Source organism: Tenrec ecaudatus, chromosome 10, assembly GCF_050624435.1.
Source record: "Tenrec ecaudatus isolate mTenEca1 chromosome 10, mTenEca1.hap1, whole genome shotgun sequence".
Classification (NCBI taxonomy): Eukaryota; Metazoa; Chordata; class Mammalia; order Afrosoricida; family Tenrecidae; genus Tenrec; species Tenrec ecaudatus.
The window spans coordinates 64,874,981-64,897,241 of NC_134539.1; the positions used below are offsets into that span (position 1 = coordinate 64,874,981).

Consider the following 22,261-nt stretch of genomic DNA (forward strand, 5'->3'; position numbering starts at 1 on the left):
CCACAAACAGAGTACACTGAGGAATGAAACCTAAAGGCGGAAGGCACATTTTGGGGTGCTATATAGGGCTCCAAGAATGAGAATCCATATCAAGAGATATTTTCCAAAAGAAAGAACCTTTGGAAGGAGGAGTGGGTGAGCAAAATAACATCAAGGAGCGATACCGTCCCATAAAGTCTCCAAAGTTGTCCATCTGGACGGAAGCAATCTGTGACATCTTTCTCCCATGGAGTGACTGATGGAGCTGCACTGTCCACCCCACCCCACCCAGACACAGGAGGATTTAGCATAGCTTGAAGTTCTTTGCTATCTCAGAGTCACTGCTCTGTACCGACTTGTTGGCAGCTATGTGTTTAAGGACTGCACACCAGAGCGCCTACTGGCATGCAGCACCACTTGGAGCTGCGTCTGATGCATGGTAGCTAGTCCAGTGCCGTTGGCGTTCCTTCTTAGAGTCTTGGTGGTGCGCTGGTGAAGCACATGGCTGCTAACAGAGAGATCCGCAGTTTGAGCCCATTAACCGTTCTGTTCGATAAAGATGGTGACAGTCTGCTCCCATCAAGACTTAGAGCCTTTGAAAAGCCTGTGGGGCAGTTCTCTTCCATCCGAAATGCTCACTGTAAGGAATCAGCTCAGCGGCAACAGCTTGGTTTCACTTGGTGTTTCCCCTTCAGACGGCTGCAGCAAGACGTTCCATGCCATCAGACTTCCCAGAAGAGGCTTTAGGAGGACACAACCGCGACTGATAATATATTTCTTCTTCTTTGTCTTCTAGCTCAAAGTTCAGCAGTAAGATTAAGTATGTCGGTAGCTTAGCTGAACTCAGTGGACTGATTCCAATGGATTGCGTTCATATCCCAGAGAGCATCATCAAGTAAGTCTGTTGGGTAGATGGCCCGGTGAGGAAGGGTGCATGCTTGGAGAAGGAGCAAGGGCATGATGGAGAAAAAGCCTTAGCTGATTTTTTAAACAAAAATGAAATGTCTTCCAAGCAATATGCTTTCTCTACCCTGCAGTGAATATGCTCTCTCTTATACCCTACAGTTAACTGTTTTGTTTCTTTCCGATCTCCTTTCTCAGACCTTTCTAGGTTATTTTTTATTATTGCTAATTCTCACCTTGCATTTTACTTTCATTTTGGAGAAAGCATTACCACAGCACCTGGTCCTTGTGGCCCCTACAGGCACAGTAGGATCTTAGCATGGCTGGGATTTCTTTACCATCTCAGAGTTGGTCTGTGTTTTCTTCTAAATACGTTTCTGTGTGGTTTCCCTTCGGGCACAGGATTAGACAGATGGCGTGTACTCTATGGTGGGTGGCTGCTTAGGAATGATTTCTTTGCTCCACGGGGGTGAATTACTCAGCAATCACAGGCTGCAAGAGGAAAGCATAGGCACAGAGGGACTCAAGGTTGTACTCAAATGAATAAAAGTGACAGTTAACCGCTTGGAGTTGAGATGGGAAAACACAGGAGAATGAGTTCTCGTATTTGGTTCATTGTTGCAAAGACCCCTTGTCTCAATATATGGTGTCTTTCCCTCCACTGTGTGTGATTCATCATTCTTGATTAGAACCAGAGCTGACAGCTCCAGGAAAACAGGCACCTGCCCTCCATCTTCTTCCATAAGGTAGATAACAAATGGACTTCCCAATTTGGGCTCCCAGGAAAAGGAATCCCGTGACCTTTTAAAAAGGCCCCAGAGCTGGAAAGACAAGGACTCTCGTTGAGTGTGTTGTGCTCTGTTAATAAAATGTATTTCATCCCCATGGTAAACTCCCATTTTACTGATGAGGGCAAAACGTAATAATGAGAATTGACTTTTGTAAAGACACACGGCCAAGGAGACGTGGAACTAGGATTCAAGTCCAGGAGAGCCTGGTTCCCAGATCTCCATGCCTTTTCCCTCTTAAAATTGCTTTCTTAAATGTATGCAACCACATTCAAACCTTAGGATATCTTGTTTCCCCAAAAACAAGACAGTGTCTTATATTAATTTTTGCTCCCAAAGATGCACTAACTAGGTTTTATATTCAGGGGATATCTTATTTTTCTATGAAGAAGAATATGGTACACATTTATTGTTGAACAACACAAAGGGAAATTTATTATGTGTATGCGGGATGGTAGTAGTTGTCATCACAAACCAGCATAACCAGACAAACTGTGAATCCTACAGTATCAAGACTTTCTTGTTACTACCATTATTTCCATGTTCAACAATCTATGGTACATTTACTCGCACTTCCTGTCCGCTCCGGCTGCGCTGTGGCCAACAGTGAGCTGCGTTGTGCTGCCCGCCGCTACGGTCCAGAATCCAGAGTTACAGTAGCTTTCGGGCCTTGTTATTGGTGAGGCCTTATGTTTGGGGAAGCCTTATTTTGGGGGGATGCCTTATATTTCAGCGAGAGACAAATCTGTAAGTAGGTCTTATTTTAGGGGGATGTCTTACTTTCGGGGAAACACGGTAGAAAGCAAAAGCCATCACAAACCCACAGTAGTCACCGGGCACTCAGTGATCAACTGACTTGCCTTTGAAACCCCCAGGGAGCAAGGCTCTCCTGTGATACAGGGCGAGTTGCCATGAGTCAGACTGGCTCACCAGCACCTGTTTACCATCCTAAGAACTAGCAAACTCCCTCTTACGCTAATGCTGCTTCCCTGTGCAAATGACAACAAGGTCATTCTGTTTCCCAGTGGAAATGAGTGTGGGACACTTTGCAGGTGAAGACCGTAATGCTTTCTGGGGTGTGGTGTTGGAAGTAATTGAGCCAAGAAGAAGGCGAAGGGGCTTTCGAGTATCAGTTGGCCCCTTCTCTCCTACCGCTAAATGTTTCTGAGACTTTCTACTAAAATTATTAGGCAACCTATTCAAATTCTCCGAGTTTCAGGTTCAGCATCTGTAAAACGGGGAACTGATGCACACATGGAATTGTCTTGAGGCCTGACGGAGAATGGGGGTGGAGACTCAAACGTTCATGGAAAAATTCCCTTCCCTTCTCATTCCAGTTTCCTACAAACTTTTCGAAGCTCCCTCATACAAGCCATTTAGAAAGTCACGTGGCACAGAATGGGCCATCCAAAACGTTACGTGTCATGACCTTGTCGCTCATAGAAGCTTATCCTCCTATGAGACGTTAAACTGGCAACTCGTCAAGGGCCGTATTGGGGTAAACTCTCTTCAAGAGGGAAGGCTCCAATTAGAAATACCGGTGGGCGATAAGTTCTGTGAAACAGAATGTTACTCGATTTGGATATTGTAGGAGCCTCGTATTGTTACATAAAACAGTCCCTGCGCATCTGTGAAACCTATCGTATTCAAACGGTAGGTGAGCCCTCCAGACAAAGCCCAGGAACTGTATTCCCGATAGAGCTGTATTCTGGATACAGGACTCTAGCCTTAGGATGCCGGCGCCCCCATATCTGGGACACTGCCCTGAGGGCGTGAAAGGCTGGCGCCCAGTCACTGCGCAAGTCAACCAAACCAAGAAGAGGAGGCACTGAGGGGATGGGGTCCATCCCGGAGCTCGGGGTCTTCGAAGCCATTAGGGGAAAGATAATAAATGAGGAGCTGCTTCTCTTTAAGCTACCACCACCACCAAACCTATGGTACACATTCCAAACTGAAGGCGGCTCACTGCAGAGTCAATTCTGACCTACAGCGACCCTTCAGGACAGACTGGACCTGTCCCTGTGGGCTTCTGATCTTGTAAATCTTTACAGGCGTGGAAAGCCTCATCTTTCTCCCTTCGAGCGCCCAGTGGCTTCAAACTGCCGGCCTTATGATTCATAGCCAAACGCATAACCTCCTGGGCTTGCAGGGCTCTTGATGGTACATCCATGCGGTACATTTGTGGTACATATGGTGTGGTATACTCCTCAAACAGATGTTAGGCACCATATGTGTACCGACCTCCAGAGGAGACCATTTAAAGTTGCGCGTGCTCTCCCCAAGTGTCCGTGTTTTTTCCCATCCTGATCCATTTCCTCTGGACATCTTTTCAGCCATTTTTCTTACATTTATTCATATCATTTTCACATCATGCGATTTGTGACTTGAAACAAGCCCTAGCTCCTTCCTGTTGGCAAATCACCTCCCCAGGCTCTCACCGTGGCCAGGTACATTATTCAGCCAGGTTGGAGTCTGTCATAAAAGGGGCTGGATGACAGGAAACCTTGCTCAACATGACCCACATGCAACATTTTATGCACCCCTGATTGCATCTAGTGAAATTCCGATTTCCCGCCCAAGGCTGTCTCGTCATCATGCGGGTGAACTTTTTCTCTCAGGCGAGGCTGTTCTTGGAAACAGTCACCTCTCATGTTCCATGTCTGTTTCCTCGCTGTCCTCACTACGTCCTTTTTTTATCTCATAAGGTACGATGAAGAGAAATCTTTTAAGAGAGCTGTGAGGTAATCTCTCTTGCCTGATCTTCCATTCACCTGGACCCCGTGTGTGTGTACCCAGTGTTTCCCTTGTGGGTGACCTCAACACGCTCCCGAGTTGTTGTGTACCCGGTGTTTCCCTTGTGTGTGACCTCAACACGGGCTCTGCGTCCGTCTCTGTTGGCCACCGTAGCCTTTGTCTTGTCTAAAGCTGTTGAGGTCACCCTGATTTGCAACTGAACCCTACTGAACCTGCCCAGCCCCGATTTGGCCCGGCTGCAAGCTAACTTCAGTTGTACCCAGCAGAGGGGTGTGGAGGTTCTCAGCTTCACTAAGCATGTTGCTGCGACTTTTGTAGCCTTCCGATGAAGGAGTTTGCAAGCTAACCAGATACACAATCTCTGAATGGATGTCAATGGGCCCAGATCTCATCACAGGCGTGATTCCCGTGGCTGCGGAGGATGGGTTCTCAAAGCACACAACACTCCCAACTTGTTTGGCTTGCCTTGGCTGGTGACTCTCTCACGCTCTGCTTGCTTTTTGTGTTTCTTTTCTGTGACGATTATGTTTGCTTGTGCAGACTGGATGAAGAACTGAGGGAGGCACCAGAAGCAGCTAAGTACGACTTGGTTTTCATTAGCCGCTGGCATGATGTTTGCTCGCGTTTCCAGAATGAATTGGAAGAAACTGCATGTCTGGGGTTGTGTCTCTGTATCCTGCTGATGAAGCTGCACTTAAGAAATTCCTTTTTTCTCTCCGATAGATGCAACTTGTGTATATATAAATGTTTTCTGTGAAAGTGTATGCAGCGAATTGGATCCCCATGTAACAATTTTGACACAAATTCGTTCTGTGAAGCTGGTTTGCTGTTTGACAGTGTGCCCACATTCTCTTGAATTCCCTGCTGGTGGTTTCCTCGTTACTCTTATTGGATCTATTTCTCCTCTGAGGTCTTGGTGCTTTTGAGGAATGCATTTGTTACTCTTGCTTACTTTTTTCAAAGTAAGACTTTAGGCCCCCCACAAAAGAGCACCTAAGGTTTGCCATTCAGCTGATCATTCGGCACAGTGAGACTTCGAACGTGATAAATGTATTCTAATGGGGAGAAATGATGGCTCGTTGCAATTTGCAATGCATTTGTAGAATCAATTCCATGCTTTACAAGATGAAAAAAAATCCTTACTTAATTTTATTTAACTAGCATCCTCTGAGCTATTTAATAAATAGAAAAAAATATTATTCACTATGACTAACGCATCATTTTGTAAAAGGCAAAATCATAACTCAATGAAAGCGTAAAACGAGTGCCTGTTAACAGTCCCATGCAACTCATTGTTTAATGAGAAATCAGTAAGCCATTAAAACTAGTTCGGAAAGCAAATGAAAATAGTGCGATAATAAAAAACCTTAGATTAGATCCAAAGCAGGGCAATAAACTGTAACCTCGTAGTTACCTTTCCCACTGAACAGAAATGATTTGCAACTCTGCGGGACAAAAAGCGAAAGTTGACCGCTGTCTCTACAGAGTTGTAAAATTGTGTGAGGGAGTCAGCCCAGTATTGTTCTGAAAGAACTCCCAGCAGTTTCCCATCCCTGAATGTATGACACGCTATCTAAAATGTAGACAACGGCTGTTTGGAACAATTGCTGGATGAAGCATTTATACTTCCTTCCCATTTTACATATTGCATACACTGTTACTTCTTATAAGCAGCTTCCAGTTTCATAGATATTGTATAAGCAGAATGTCTGGGCAATGTCCAAACAGCTACAAATTCCAAATAAATAGCATAGAAATTATTGAGATTATTCTGCATAGCTAGAAATGCCAATTCTTCCATTGAAACAATTCACTTAAGTCATTTTCCCCCACTGCACATTTTTTTTATTGAGGTAGCCTGTGGAGTTGCTTACCTGTAGTGTAGATATTGTGAATTAAAAATGAAAGTTTTTGCTTTAGAAAGCTTAACATCAGCATAATTCATTGTAATAATATTCCTGTCTTTTAATTTTCTTTCGCGATAACTATCAACCATTTAGATTAATGTAGCTCAATATTGGAACTATATGGTGTTGGTGAAGATTATTGGAAATACTGTGGACCACCCAAAGAACAAAAGTTCTCATATGTACAAATATGCTGGATCCAATTGAAGTATGGACTGTTATAAGAGCTGTAAGAGCCCCCATAAAATGATTCATTAAAATAAATTAAGGAAGAAAGAACAAGCAGTTCTGTCTTGGTATTACGACAGCCAGAATGCCCTGGAGAAGCGTGTACTTTGGACATGTTGTCAAGAGCGGCCGGTCCCCAGAGAAGGACATCAAGCTTGGTAATTGAGGGGTGGTGACAGAGAGGAGACCTTCAACAAGATGGATTGACGCAGTGGCTACAGCGAGGAGCAACCATAAGGAAAATTGTGAAGCTGGTGCAGACCCGGGCAGAGTTTTGGTTTTTTGTGCATAAGATCACTATGAGTCGGAACCAGCTCCATGGTCCTTAACAACAACAAGCAACTACATACAAATATTGACTTTAACGGAATTATCTCAGTCTCTGACACAACTGTCACAGACAGAAAGTTGTGGGGATAAGGAAAGTTTTAGGAACAAAGGAAAGAAATGGCGGCTTGATCTACCCCTTTAGCACTTACCCGCACTGGACCTGCATGTAGTCATGCGATTTTCCTGAGAGAACTGGCCATGTGCTTCTGGTTCAGGTTCTGTTTAGTAGCACGATATTAAAGTATTGTATTCTGGGCCCCTGGAGGCACAGTAGTTGTAAGTTGGACTTTGAGCTTTTGGAGATGAGCGCTTCCAAACGACCAGCCGCTGCTCAGGAGAAGATGCAGCTTTCTATGCCATCGAGACTTTCCGTCTCAGAAACTTCCAGAGGCGTTCTAGCTTGCCCTATGGGGTCGCCATGATCACAATTAAGAGGATTGCAGTGAGGTTTTCGTTTGTTTGAATTCATGACAAAGAAATGGGTTGGGGCGAGAGGACCTCAGTAATTTTTCAGCCAACCCATGATAAAGTCATATTGTCATGCTTTTTTTCATTGACCATGAAATCTTGCCTTCTTTAAAAATTTCTTTTCCCTTCCCTGTGTATCGTCTTCCTGCTTGTCTACTTTATTAAGACAGCTCTCATTTCTTTTTGTTTAGTTGTCTTGCTTTCAGTTATTTATTCACCATTTTGTTCCTTCTATTGTCACCCTCCCAGCCCCACCCTATGTCAACAGCTGAATGGTCTCTGTTCTAAAGGAACCACTCTGTGCATGCCTGTAGATGCTCAAGTTCTGCCGCTTCGTTCATGACCGTGGCAGAGTAAGACCAGATCCTGTTGAGGAGAGGCGCTCAGACTTCACTGCACATCCAAACCACGAGGAGTGCTTATTTTAACACAACACCTTGGGGAAACTTTGGCCTTGTCCTTCAACTGTCCGATTCAGAAACCCAACGTGGGGCCTGAGAGCCAACACTTCCAACAACTTCCCAGTGATGCTGATTTGAATGCCGACAATGCTGATGCTACTGCGCTCAGGCTCAGGAGGATCTTTGCAGAATCACTGTGTTCAAGTAAACCAAAACCCAACCCACTGCCACCAAGTCCTTGAGCTACGACCTGGGTAAAACTAGTTAAGTTTATCTAAGGAGCCTATGCTTTTGGCTTTGAGTTCAGTGACTAAGCCACCTTCCTGAGAATGCTTTCTTTCTTTTGTGGGGAGCATGATCTGTACGTGGAAGTAGTGGTTCTGGGGTAAAATCCTCACCTTCCATGCAGGAAACCCAGGTTTGATCCTCAGCCAGTGCACCTCCATCACAGCCATCACCCATCTGTCAGTGGAGGCTTCAGTGTTGTTGTGATGCTGAACAGGTGTAAGTGGAGCCTCTGGACTATGAGAGGCTAGACAGAGCCTGCCAATCTACTTCTGAAAAATCAGCCATGAAAAATCCTAGCTGAGCCCCAGCAATGTCGTCCTATTGTGCCTGGAGTCGCCAGGATTTGGGAGCTAATTCAACCGAAAGGTATGAGGATGAGGAGTTGAAATATATCTGTACATTTGATGATGAGAGAGAGAAAGAATTCCATTTTGTTCACCCCAGAAATGACTTAAATGCCATGCACCCCACCATTACCCCAACTAGCCACATTTCCTCAACTCACTTTCAGGCTCTGAAGTGGCTCACAGTCCTTTCTCCGTAGGAAGGGGCTTTGTGGGGAAATGCAATTAAAGATTAATGGAATTATTCCAAATGATTTTTAAAGCTCTCAAATATACTATGGATTTTACTTCAGAAAACGTCGCTGCAGATATGACAGCAAACTAAAAGATATATTGCTACTAGGATTGAGATCCTACCTGCAAATGTTAATTCCAAACAAAATGTGGTAAACCATGCATGTCTCTGTGATCAGAGAATGGCTGCATCGAGATCTCTCTTCTAAAACATGAATATTTTTAATGCCATGGAAAAAATATTTTGAGGTCAGGACTAATATAAAAATTTTGAAACTTTGTAACAAGTTTACAAGACTGCCGTGCCACATAAAATGACGGTTTTTACACGGAGCAAACATTTTAAGGCAGGATGGGAAGACCTCAAAGGTGAGCTGAGAGAGGGAAGACTGTACACCTCGACAGATGAAGAGACTGGCTGGCTTTCACTGGTTGAAGAAAACTATAGAGTTAATGTTGATGTGACAGCTACTGAAGCTGGGACCTCACTCGACTTGGAATTTCCAATTTCTAGTGAAAATCTCCAGTGGTGCCAAAGAGTCTGTGAAGATCCACTGGCCCCAAGGTTTGCTTTTTCGATCAGATCAAAGCAAATGAGGATAATTTTACAGAATAAATTGGCAACAAGTCTTGGATTTATGTATGATCCAGGGAACAAAGTCCAATCAAGACAGTGGCTTTCCACTGATTTACTGAATCAGTAAAACTGAAGGCAGAAACGGAAGAATGGCACCTCTGTTGGGGAATTCATCTTGATAGGTTTCCTCAAAGGACGCAGGAGCATCGTGGGCAGTTATTAGGAAGAAAGGCCAAGAAATCTGAAATGTGCACTGGTGAAGAAAAGTCCCAGAAAGTCGCGCCTATAGGGTTTCTGGGGGTTTTGCTCATCACAGTAATGTAACTGTGTGTTCTCCCAGGGATTTGGATTTTAGTTGGGAAAAGTTACCATATCCACTCTACTGCCCTGATTTTGTCCCTCTAGACAGCTTTCCGTCCCCAAAATTCAAAGAATGCTTTCCAGGAACAGGACGTGAGTCCCTTGAAGATGGCCAAACTCCCATTTGTTTGAGGCCAATCAAAGAGAGCGGAACAACTTCTTTGTGGGAAAGATTCAGCGAGATGGACACACTGCCTTCAGAGCCGATAGACTCAGACGTCGTAGGCTATGTCGAGAAACAGTAGCTTCGCATTCTGAAGTTTGTGCTTCATAAAGGTGTCTATGACCTTGTAGCACGTTTTTTTTACTTCCCCTCTTCAATGTTTGGATTTGAGAGGCCAGATAGCCCTTATTCTATGAGCAAGTGTGCCCTGACTTTCCATTTGACCTTGATTAGAAAGCGTCAAGCTGAGTGGATCCACGGGCAAACAAACACATACTGTGTCCAGAAATAAACCCTGAGGTTTGTTTTGTTTTGTGCCCGGGATCCCATAGAGGCAGCACACATACAGAGGATCACCTCCACGAACTGACTTCCAGGGGCCGATCAGCTCAGCAGGCCTTTGCTTCCTTTAAAATGCTCAACTATCGAATTCTATGATATGTCAATTATGTGCCAATAAAACTGTCAGAAAAAAGGTTCGCTTTGCACAGGAACTAAAATGCAGAGCGACCATAGGACTAGCCTTATGTTGCACCCATCTGCTACCACCTTTGGAGTGACAGTATTAAAGGATTTGCAAATTGCTGTTTTCTTTGGAAGATTGCTTAAATTGAAAAAGCAGAAAAGCTAGTCTGGAAGATTTCCCCCTCAGGATTCTATTCCAGTTTTGCTAGGTTTTTCCTGTCAACACTTACTTGACTGGTATGTTCATTCGAGTTGCCAAATACTCTCAATAAAATACCAGACCACCAGTGAGAAGGGTGGAGGCGCTTTCTGCCTGTCTAGAAAGATAGCTCTTTCCATTTTTCACCTTAGTGCCGTCACCTTGTGTGCAAACAGATACATTAGCCTGTAAAGTTAATCCTATTACGAAAGGAACCCACGCGTTTAAAAAGCATCATAGTAACCCTTTTCTGCGTGTATTTTAAAAGGGGTCATCAAATTCCTTTGGATAGTGTATGTTCCCCAACAATGAAAGATTAACAAAGAGAAGCTGTAAACATTGGAAGTACATTTAGGATTAAACGAGAAGAAATATAAAGCAAGTTTGAAATGTGCTAACGCAGGAAACCTCCAATATGGAATATTAACAACAGCTACTGCCCCATCAATGGCTAGTACTCCTTTTCAGTGTTTTGTATGGGGACATGTTTTCTTTAGGGGTGCATCCAGTTGAGGTTCATGTTAGAGCTCGGTTGTGTTACTTGAACACAGCTGGGCCGGACGAAGGGATAAGTGATTGCAGAGTCTCTTGTAATAATTATAAGGAAAGCTGACCCTGGAGTTTGGGGGGGGCGGGGGGGTCTTTTAGCACCTCACAAAACTACTCCTCCTTTTGAAAACTGGAAATTAGCAGTGCTTTTGCAAAAATAAAGTTGGGGTTCTTGAGAGGGACCTTCCTCGGTATATAAAATACTGTATTATTTGAGATACAAATAAAAGTTTGCAGCACTGTACTCTGGAATAAGGTTGACAGTTGGCAGAAAGAAAGAAAGAAAGAAAGAAAGAAAGAAAGAAAGAAAGAAAGAAAGAAAGAAAGAAAGAAAGAAAGAAAACAGAGGAGCTCTCTGGAGGTGCTGGGCGGTTTTTAATGCCCCTTTTTGTGTCTCCAAATTATAGTTAATTACTGTCTTCCCAAACTGATGGGGAAAATCCCCACTTAATTTTATCATCTGTTATTTTGAATTTTTTTAAGGGTTCGGGTACAGATTTGTTCAATGTCGACCATGGCATCACATTAAACAGCTGGAAACTCCCCCGTACCTGTTGTGTTTACAAAGCATTAACGGTGGAGAAATGTTTACTATTTCCTGTTTTTCCCTTGCACTCAGAACTAGCTGCCTTTACAATGATCCAGAAATGTCTTCTATGGAGAAGGAGTAAGAACCCACCATCAGTACAGCTATTTTGTAGCCTATGGTGTTGTATGGCTGGGCTGTAAAAGGGGGAAAAAACAAAAAACATTGAGGACTGGGTAAACACCATTTAAGATGCTCAGCTTTCATGCTTTCTATTCCTGAAAGTAACCGTTAAGCATCGTCTCTTGCTCACCACTTGAAGTCTTCCTGACAAACGCAGTCTAATGTGGCCTTCTCCTCATATGTTTCCCCACCACAGATCCAGTGGAAAATATATTAAAGTCCGATGGTAAGAATATTGGGGCTAGAAGACTGCAGTTTTGCTTTCTGTATTACAGGGTGCTGTGGATTACACAGTAGCCACAAGGTTAACAGTTTGAAATCACTGTCCACTCCATGGAAGAAAGACGAGGCTTTCTACTTCTGTAAAGGGTTGTAGTCTCAGAAACCCACAGTGGGCTGCGTAGCACTGCCTCCGTGACTTTGCAAGACTGCAACTCGTTATGGGAGCAGAAATCGCCATCTTTTCCCCAAGGTGTGGCTGTTGAACTTGAGTGGCTGACTTTGAGGTTAACGGTCCAACTCATCCCTCACTGTGCCACCAGGGCTCCTGCCACTAATGATAGCACGGTCACTCACCTCTGGGAACAGAGCTAAGTCCTCAGGCAGTCTGTCAAGAAGACATTCTGGAGACCAGCAGCAAGTTCTCAGAGGAATTTGATGATCTACTCAGACACTCTCACTTTGAATTGAGGTATCTGTGGATGTTTCAAACGGTCAAGGTGCTTGGCTGCTAAGCAAAAGATCAGAGGTTCAAATCCACCTGAGGCACCGCAGGAAATGACCTGCAAAGCGAGCCACTGAGAACCCTTGAGCACAGTTCCCATTGCCGTGAGTCCGAATCCATTTGATGGTAGCAGAGTGACGGAGCATTCCACAGTGTCTCGGTAGTGAGGGATGCAAGGGGAAAGGCACACATAAAGTTCAAGTGCACCGACTATCATCACATTTGTGATCGCAAGGCCCCGAGAGCAGTGCAGCTGGAAAACGAGAGTCCACTTGACCCCTTAAATGACCTTGAAGTATGGAAACGGGGAGAGAGTGACTCCAACTGAAATATTCACAACGAACCAGAACTTTAAGGGACTCTGTTTTCCTAAAGTCCGTGCTTTAGATAAACAATTGTTTCAGACAAGTTGCCACAGAAAAAATCTGCAAAGCAAAAATACCTCCGCCAAGCAAACAATCCGCCCGTGCCCATCTTTGCTGTGTAAATCATTTCTCCCCTGGGGAAACAGCGCCCCCGTGAGCAGAGTCCTGGGCCTGCAGTGGAAGACGTGCTCAGACTGCAATGTCTTCCCCGCAGCACGAGCAGGGACCTATCGCCAGTTGCTGCTGCTGCTGCTGCTGCATCTTCGGGTTTACCCACTCCTTTGCCTGCCTTATCTGTGCTGTTCCTGATCTGGGTAAGGGGTGGGGGAGAGGGAAGACACAGCTTCTTGTTGGGGCTCATTCCAGGGGTTAAGACTGGGAGAGAGCGAGAGCCGAATACTGCAAATGGTTGGTTTTCCTTCCCACTTTAGACAAGAACACATGTGTCCCTCTTCTGGCTAAGCCTTTAGCAGGCACGGAGGTGCAGATGAGGTCCTGGTGGAGAGGCAGCCAGGGCCAAACAGTTTTGTTTTGCTTTGGGCTCATTTGTTTGTTTTTGCTGGCGGAGACTTTCTGGCTTTAATACCAGTACTTGGTATACTTTCTGTAGCGCATGGGCTCTGGAGGGCACAATTGAGTTAGGACTCTGCTGCTACGTGAAAGGCTGGAGGGTCAAGTCCGCCAAAAGCCACCACTAAAACTATGAAGCACAGTTCTACTCAGACGCGTTGGGTCATCACTTGATTGACTTGTCATCAGGTGATTTTTTAAAAAGTCATATTGAGGAATAGAAAAGTAGCAAAATGACTTTGATCAAGGGCTCCATCAGAGCAAAAATCAAGAAAAAGTTGTGAAAATCCTAGAGTAGCCAAACCCTCTAACTGCTGAGTTGGGTCAAACTCACAGAGAGCTCTCCGTTTCCAGAGAGCTGAGGCAGCTCTGCTGGGTTCTCACCTCTTCTTTATAGTGACGGCATTCATCACTGGCCATAGTCCGTCTCACCTCTTCTTACCGAAAACACAAAGAGCTTTTATCCATCACCATTCTCCCTTTAAACAATACTGGCAGACACATTGTGAAGTGCAGGGAATATTTCACAAAGTCAGAGGGAGAAATGGCCTGCAGTGAGATGCAGGAGAGGGACACCTGCTCGTGGGAAACAAAACCCATCTGCTCACACAGTATCCAATTCTGAATCAAAGTAAGCTATCAGTCTAAAAAGGACACCTTTCAAAAGTATCCTAGGGTGTCTGTTTCCTATATTTTTTAAATTTGGATGTTCTTTATTCATTAATGTTCTAAAACTTAAAAAAATAAAAAACCCAACAGCCACGAATATGATGTAAGGGGAGGTTGATTTGTTTGAAGGAGGCTTAAGTAGATAACCTTGTTAGTAACTTATTGATCCCATGAGGTACTTGTTGTTTCAAAAATTAATCCTTAGTACTGACTCCGTTATTAATAAGGAAAGGGCTACCTTGGGCTATCTCTGGCTTCTTCAATAAACTGAATAAGTAGGTTTCAGTCTTTCAGCTTTTTGTTTATCTAAAACTGAAGAGATAAGTTAGACCCTGGAAGGTTTTCAAAAAGTAAAAATTCACGGCCATCGAGTTATGATTCACAGTGACCCTCCAGGACAGGGTAGAACTGCCCCTGTGAGTCTCCAAGACAGTACCTCTTTATGGGAGTAGAAAACCTTGTTGTTTTTTTCCCCTAGAAGCTGACTGGTGGTTTTGACCTGGTGTCCTAGTGTTTGGCAGTCTAATACATAACCACTATGCCAAAATAAACTATTATGAGATGGGTATCAGGCCTACATATTGTTTCAGGAGTTTTATCAGTGGCCAAGGTGGTGACAGCCACACGAGCATGCACTTGAACCTTCACAAGCTGGTTTCAGATATTCTAACCCACAGCCTTGCTGTTCAGACAGTGTGTCCCAAATCTGGAATTAGAAAATCTCCTGGTGTGTGTGAGAGACTAAGCTGACGCCATGGTGGAGAGAATTAAAAATCAATCACCAACTTAAACAATCCATTTTAGAAGCAGAAACAAGATCAAGTGGGATGATTGGCTTCCACTATATTGTAAAACGGCCTAAGGGCCACAGTGGATAGATATAAAAAGAATGCGTACGTAATAAAACTCTACAGAAAACAAATCAGATCTTGATGCATCAAAATGAAAGCGAGAGAGCAGGCAGCTTTCATGGTAACCTTGCCCCCTTTTTCCATACTCAGGATGGCCGAGGTCCGAACACTCCCACGGGAGTCAAGATTATTGCCAGGGCAGGGATTAGGCAGATAAATAATGTTCCCATTTCAAGAAACGCCAACCTACTATCAATACGAATACGAACAGTCATCCTTTCCTGATAATTCACTGCGTACAAAATTAAAAAACACTTTAGTCTTAATCCTAAGCAAACTGGGAGGCGGGTAGAATGATGCCTGGTACAGATATAGAAGGGGTTGGATTGCCAGGGGGGTCTTTCATGGGAGAGATACTTAACTACAAACTGGATGGGCAGGCAGGTCACCAATGAATTTTCAAAATTCCTATAAAAACACTGTTCAGCGGCAGTGCATTCCACAAGCAAACAGTCTAACTGTTCCAAAAACATCCTTAGGACTCAGAATGCCAGAGATTAGCGAAATCCACAGAAACGCACCCCCCCTTGTTTTTTTTCAAAGCCATCATGTTTCTTTTTTCCCATAACTGAAATACTTCCTTTGACTGTCCACGGGCTTGTGACTTTTTTCCTGCCTGATGGAGGAGCCAAGGAGTTACTGGCTATGGTTCACCTTTAACTTATTCCTGACATAAACCCAATAAGCATCTTAGAAACACTAACTTTTCGTCGGTGAGAAGGAGCCATCTCTTTAAGGTAAACTGGCCCTGGAAACTCCTAGGAAATAGGGAGTGTATTCAGCTGTTTGCCTCATTCTTTAGCACTTCTTACTATTTAGCACTGATTAGGGTTTACTTATTTCAGGTAGATGATTTACTTTCACCACTAAGAAAGCCCATTGGCTCAAAATGGATCCCTTGTTCTCTATCTGTAATAATACGCCTTCCCTTTGCCTGCTTGAGGAATGAGCCTTAACAAGACTCCTTTGCCTCCCTGGATCACTTTGAAGTGAGATGAAGTGCTTCCAGAATCAGTTTTGTAAAAACAAACTGATTCCCTAGTTTGGGGAAAAATTTAGCAACCAGGAGAGGATTGTAGCCTACCAGATTTGTGTGTGTGCGCGTGTGCGTGTGCATGTGCGTGTGTGTGTGTGTTTTGGGAATTTTGCATGTTTCACCTTTAAGTTGAGCCTTGAATGACAAACCGCAAACATGCCACCCACAGCATTATTAAATGTTTCTCATGGTCTCTCTCTCGTTTCCAACCACCCCTCGATGCAGCATTGACCTGAAGCTGAAAGAAAAGCCGTAGTCGCCGTGCCTAGAAGAAGACGACGCTTGTCCGCATCGAGGGCCTGTGGAATCTTATCTACCTGGAAGAGACAGGGTTGAGGTGTTTTTTTGTTGTCTCCCCACTCCACACCCCGGTCCCCCCGACTTTGCACTGAACCTGGGGCCATTCGAAACGTCGAAGGGGAAAAACAGGAAGAGACTTTGTTTACTCTTAATATGTTTTATGAAATTCTGTGTCTTTTCCTATTTTGCCAATTATGTGCCTCAAAGATTTTAGTTGAACCTTAGCAAGAAAGTAGGGCCTTTCATTCTCCTGTGGTGCAGATATTTTTGTCTGTTGATCAGAGTTCACCGATGAGGCAGATCTAATCCATTAATAAGCAAGAACAGATTTGTTCCCCTAGGCTTCTGGGAGATCGTTTTGGATTAAAATCCCATGTTCAAACTCAGCCCAAAAGAATTGTCCACCCCATCTCTGGAATCCTAAATGTACTTGCGGTGTGAAAGCTCAGTGTCAACGTTGTTAGGTAACTTCTCAAACAGAGCCAGGCTCTCTAATTCATAGGAATGTTATGTTAATTATCGAGTTAGAAGCGGGAGCGATGACTGTTGGGTACAAGAGCTTATTTAAAGATGATCATTTCCCCAGCGAGGGCCTCCACACGGAGGAAGGTAGAATGAAGCCCCGCCCCCAGCACCCCCCCTTTTGGTGACTGTGCTCCAGTCCAGGAAACCAGCTCAGAATATTGGTCTTTCCTGCCCAGCAGCTAACGGCAAGAGTATGACGTAGCCAATTCAGAAATTCACAATTTGGTAATGTTCAGGCTGCGATGTTTCTCTCACATGCTTTACAAAAGTCACCTGACTTAAAACAGTCGAATATGATCACAGTTTTCAAATTAAATATGTACCTTTTACAACCTACTTCCTTGATGACTTGCTTCGGTTATCAGTGTGTGGCTGAAAACCGCAAGGTTAATCATTCAAAACCACCAGCTGCTTCTCTGGAGAGGCTGTCGACTCCTGGGAAAAGTGACGATCTCAGAAACCCACTGGGGCAGGTCTCCCCTCCCCTCCGGGGTCCCTGACAGTTTGGTTTGGGTTTAAGTCCTGTGAAATGCTGACTTCAGTTCAAACCTGTAATGCTCCAACACAGGTCAGCCCACGATGCCTCAATCCGGCTTTTGTGTAGTCTGTGAGCTAGGAAAGGTTTTCACATTTTTACACGGTTGTTAGAAGCCAAAATGAGAATATTTCATGACTCACAAAATGTCTTCAAATGCCAGTGCCCATAAATAAGGTTTTCTTGGGCCTCAGCCACGTTCATTGTGATGAGTTGTCTCTGGCTGCTGTGCACTGCCCAGCTAGAACTGAGTGGTTGTGACAGCGACCATGTGTCCCCCAGCTCAAAATAGTTACAGTGTTCTTAGAACAAGTTTGTTGAACCTTGCACTAACACATAATCCTCCTCCCTTCCCTCACCTGTGTTCACATACTGGTCGCTCTAACGGAGGGGAACAGGGAGAAGCACTGTCTGTTTTGCGATCCATGTACACTGCATGGCTCCTGGCCACCAAAGCATGGGCTTGCCAAATCCAAAATGAAGCCTTCTTCCGAGTAAAAATTACTTTCTGACTGTTTGCTCGAACTCCTGCTGTTTCCCCTCTCCCCTGGAAACATTTCTGAGTCTCCAGGGTCACCCCATGATGCCAATGAACAAAACTCAACACGAGTGGGGGGCCAGCAGTCTCAGTGCGGGAGCTTCCCGGAAAGAGCCACGAGGGACACGCAGAGCTTTGGGTGCACTCAGCTCTGAAGCTCTTCAGAGCAAACACCCTCGCACGGGTGACTGAGCTGCCCTGATCTAATGTGCTTCAGCTCGGGCTCCCATCCACGCTCCACGCATGCTGACTTCATGTGCACATCAGCTCTGGTGCATAGCAACGCTCGAGCCATGCGTATCCATTTCCTATCCCTGGTCCCTTTCAGTGTAATGTCTTGTGGAAATGTGTTCTTTGAAGGCTCCCGATTGAAAACATTTGGTGAGTTGAATAGGGAAACTCCAGGCCCCACCCTCTGTCAGGGCTTGCCCTGACCTTGGCAAGCTCCAATGATACCTCTCCCAGAATTGAATGTTCCTGTAAGCTCAGTGACCCAATACTCCAGTTTGCTCACCTGCTTACAACAGTTGCCCTGGCCTAATCTCTACTGCTATAAAATGATCTGTTCACCCTGGCCACAGGAAGTCATGAAAAGACGGGTGTTTCATTTGTGGTGTGAGCCTCAAGATATTGGTCAGTTGATCCAGGGCTCTTGTTAAAAGTCTATCAGGCGACCTCACCTTGCACATTTCCCGCCCAGCCTGTTTATGCAGTTACTTATGATCATCATACATGGACGTGATAAGTAAGGGTCCTCCTCAAACCATGCTTTTGTTTGGGGCTATTCTATGAGTTGCGTAATCGTTCTGATATTTAGACATCTGCTATTTTATTATCTCTTTAAAAGGGCAAATGGATTGACTTGCATGTGCTAGAGCAAAAGAAAAATAATAAAAACCCATAAATTCAATCCAAGTAAATAGAATCCTGAAACAAAAATCCCTAAGCAGATAGGTAGGCAGATGTAAACATTGATGTCATCCTGCTATCTCGCGCACTCTTGCTTTGGCTCTGACTTCTGGGGATTGCTTTGCACTCCTGTAGACGTTTGCTTAAGGGAACAGCAAGGCTGTTGGGCCTAAAGGACTACTTTCCCAAAGTGGCAACTGTATTTCAAGCAGCTCCTTGATTGAATGGCGGAACAAGAGCCTGCAGGAAAGATACTGGCAGGGAGTGAGGAAGAAAGCTTGGTGGGAGGGCAGTAGTTGGGTTTGGGAAGCAAACCCCGGGTTTCTGTCAAAGCCATCCGGAGTTGTAGGTCGGCACCCTCTACGTTGTGAAGAAGTCGCGCCGCCTCCATTGTAAAAGACATTTTCAGTTATGGCTGGACCTTTTCTTATCACAATGCCTCGGTTGTTTGCTCCCTTTAGAAACTTAGAAATGCACAGATTAGTCTTTTGTAAGGATTTTCTACCATGCATCAGATTGCACAGAATAATGTACCAATTAGACCTTGTTTGGGTAAATAAAACATTCTCCCCAAATAGTGTGGATTAATAATATAAAGACATGTAACAAACCAATGCCTACATAGAGCTTCTGTATACTTAAGAAATAAATTTAAAGAATCAATCCCACGGTTCGTGACTGCTTTTCTCTGCGTCCCCCAGAGTCACTCTTGAATTGCACTTCAAAGCTGTTTGATCCATACATCAATGGGCCCGTGGTGGCACAGCTGTGGGATTCTCACCTTCCATGTGAAAAACGCAGGCTCCATTTCCGGCGGATGTGACTCAGGCATGGCTATCACAGTGGGCCTGCCTGTGACTGATCGTGGGCCTGGTGCAAAGCAGGCAGTAGGTTCTATTGCACACAGTGTCACCAGGAATTAGAGACCAACTGACTGGCAACTAACAACAACAACGATTATCATCTAGCTTGACACTTGAGGACGTTCTAGAGTTTTCCCCTTTCCTTTTCTTTCTTTTTTTCCTTGCTTGCTGTAGAGTTTAATGTCTTTGGCTCTCAAAGTGTGTTATTTACGTTGCCTTCTGGGTGAGGAGTTCCCCACTCCGGAGGAATCTCTGTGTCATGGTGGTTTAATTTGGCAAAAGGCTGCCCTTTTTTGCCTTTTATGGCATATATCTATTTTTAAATTTCACTGCATTAAACATTTTGGATTTAGAGGATTTTTTTGTTTTGTTGTTGGGGAGGCGGGGGCAGATTTAGTTTCATTTGAACACCTTCTAGTGAAAATCAGGGGTGAGAATTGTCACTGTGTGTGTGTTACTCTGGGTAGACTAGAGAAATAAATTCATAGACACTCATGTGTATAAGAAAGAGCTTTATATAAAAGAACAATTGTATCTTGAGAAAACAACCCAGCCCAGTCCATATCAAGTCCATAAATCCATTGTTATCCTATATGTCCAATACTAGTCTGTAGGTTCCTCTTTAGACTCATGCCATACATGCAATAATGATGCATGCAGGAAGATCACAGGCCACTGGTTAGAAAGTCTTGTGGATCCAGTGGCGGCTGAAGCATCTTAATGCTGGTGCCGGTCTCCACGCGTCTCCTCCAGCTCTCACCAGCAGGACAGGGGAGGCAGAGAGAGTGGGTCCCGCCTCCAGTGAGCTATTTATTCCCATCGTGCCTCCAAATGAAGTCATCAAGCTTTGACCTGATTGACAGGTCATCAAGCTGACCTGATTGACAGGCTAGAGTCCACCCTTTCATTCAAGTTGACAGATTATGTAGCTGCCACACTGAGCCATCTTAAAACAAAACCCAAAAAGGCCCACATCTAAGCAGCAAGTGTTTGTTGTACTAGCAAATATACTTGGTGGATTGATCGAGTGAGAAGTTGCTCTGCAAAAGGTAAGACATCCTGGTAATCCAGGAGTTACATCTGGAGGAGACTGCCTTGTACACCCCCCAGCCGCAACCAAATCTCCTGCCATGAAGGCAGTTTCCATTCACAGCGACCCTGTAGGGCTCCATACATTTCCCTGTGGACTGGCTGGCAGGTTTGAGTCGCTGATCTTTGGGTTCACAGCCCAATACTTAACCCAAGGGGCTTCTTTGCTTTATCTGTGGAAGAGAAAAGGGAGAGGAAATACCGAGGAATTGAGGGCAACCACTATGCTCCTTAGAAATTGGAAGTGAACGAGGCATTCAGGGGAAGATGGGTACACATTGCAGAAAGTGATGCAGCCGTGACAAGCAACCTGTCCATAGAGCGATACTTAGAGTCCCTAGATACTTAGAGAACTGGTCCAAGTGGAGAAGGTAACAAGAACTCAGTACTTACAGCATGGTGCCATTTTCTGCAATTTATGAACATGTTGGTTGCCACTATGTTGGCTCTGAATCATGGCAACCTCATGTGTATCAGTGAAACATGCGCAGTCCTGCGCCATCTTCAATGTACCAGGCATGTTCGAGTATCTTGTGGGGAGGGACAGGTGTGTGTGTAATCGTGTCAGGACTCCCATTAAGAAACTTACAAACACACCACATACAAAACAGCACTATATATGATGCACAGCCCAGGCATCTTTCAGGATTTAGCACACGTGGTGAGAGTGGGTGTCAGAAGCACGGGCAAGTGTGAAGGTAAGGAATGAGTCTAATTAAATATCAATATATTAGAAAGAGGCTTTCATGGGCTGTTGGTGATGATGTGCTACAAACATAGCTGTGTGTTTTGAGGCTAATTTTCCCAGAGAGAATTTCATTCACAGTGATCCAAAATAACTTCAACTAAACAAAGCCATTTCTTTCCAGATGCAACCATATTAATTACACTTAGATGACAGACTCTCAGACCTGCCTTGGACACTGAATTGTTCCCTGCTCGTGAAACCCTGACCCGTAGATCAGGGAGCAGAATTAGCTGTGTGTGCTTTATCTTATAATCTGTTGTTGCATAGCACAATATCTCACACTTAGCACTTTCAAACCGCCCGCATTGATTGTTGCATAGTTTCTGTGAGGCAGAAATCCAGGCACAGCTTCGCTGGGTTCTCTGTGTCAAGGTCTCTCGCGGGCTGCAATCCAGATGCCGGCCCACGTTTTCTCATTGATTGAAGAATCAATCAAGCTTCAACTGGGACACTCACCGAGCTTGGATTGAGTTTCCCAATGGCTTTTGGACTAAAGGCCTTGTCCCTTGTTGGCTGGAGGTGACCCACAATTCCATACTAAATGGGCCCCCTCAACATGGAAATGTGCTTTGTCAAAACATGACCGCTAGCAAGAGAGAAGTCATATTCTTTCTCACCTAATTGTCGAAATGAGAGCTCATCACATTGACTATATTCTACTTGTTAGAAGCAAGTCTCTAGACCCAGCCCACCCTTCAAGAAAGAGAACTGCACAAAGGCTCATTACGCACCACAGCCAGGGACTACCAAAGCCATCTTAGACGTCTGCTTACCGGAGCCCCAGCCCTCCTGAGGGTCTTCATTGGGCCGCTCCGTCTGCTTCCCTCTCGAAG

General features: G+C 44.6%; 1 protein-coding gene across 1 annotated transcript in view; it reads left to right on the forward strand.

The window, feature by feature from the left end:
* The window catches only part of PRUNE2 (prune homolog 2 with BCH domain), a 308,041-nt gene extending 288,667 nt beyond the window's left edge, over positions 1–19,374 (forward strand). Inside the window, exons 17-20 of the mRNA XM_075559541.1 lie at positions 776–874; positions 4,376–4,411; positions 11,557–11,604; positions 16,147–19,374. Coding sequence (XP_075415656.1) covers positions 776–874; positions 4,376–4,411; positions 11,557–11,604; positions 16,147–16,177 — 214 coding nt within the window. The 3' untranslated portion in view covers positions 16,178–19,374. The remainder of the gene's footprint in view (positions 1–775; positions 875–4,375; positions 4,412–11,556; positions 11,605–16,146) is intronic.
* The last annotated feature ends 2,887 nt before the right edge of the window (positions 19,375–22,261 follow it).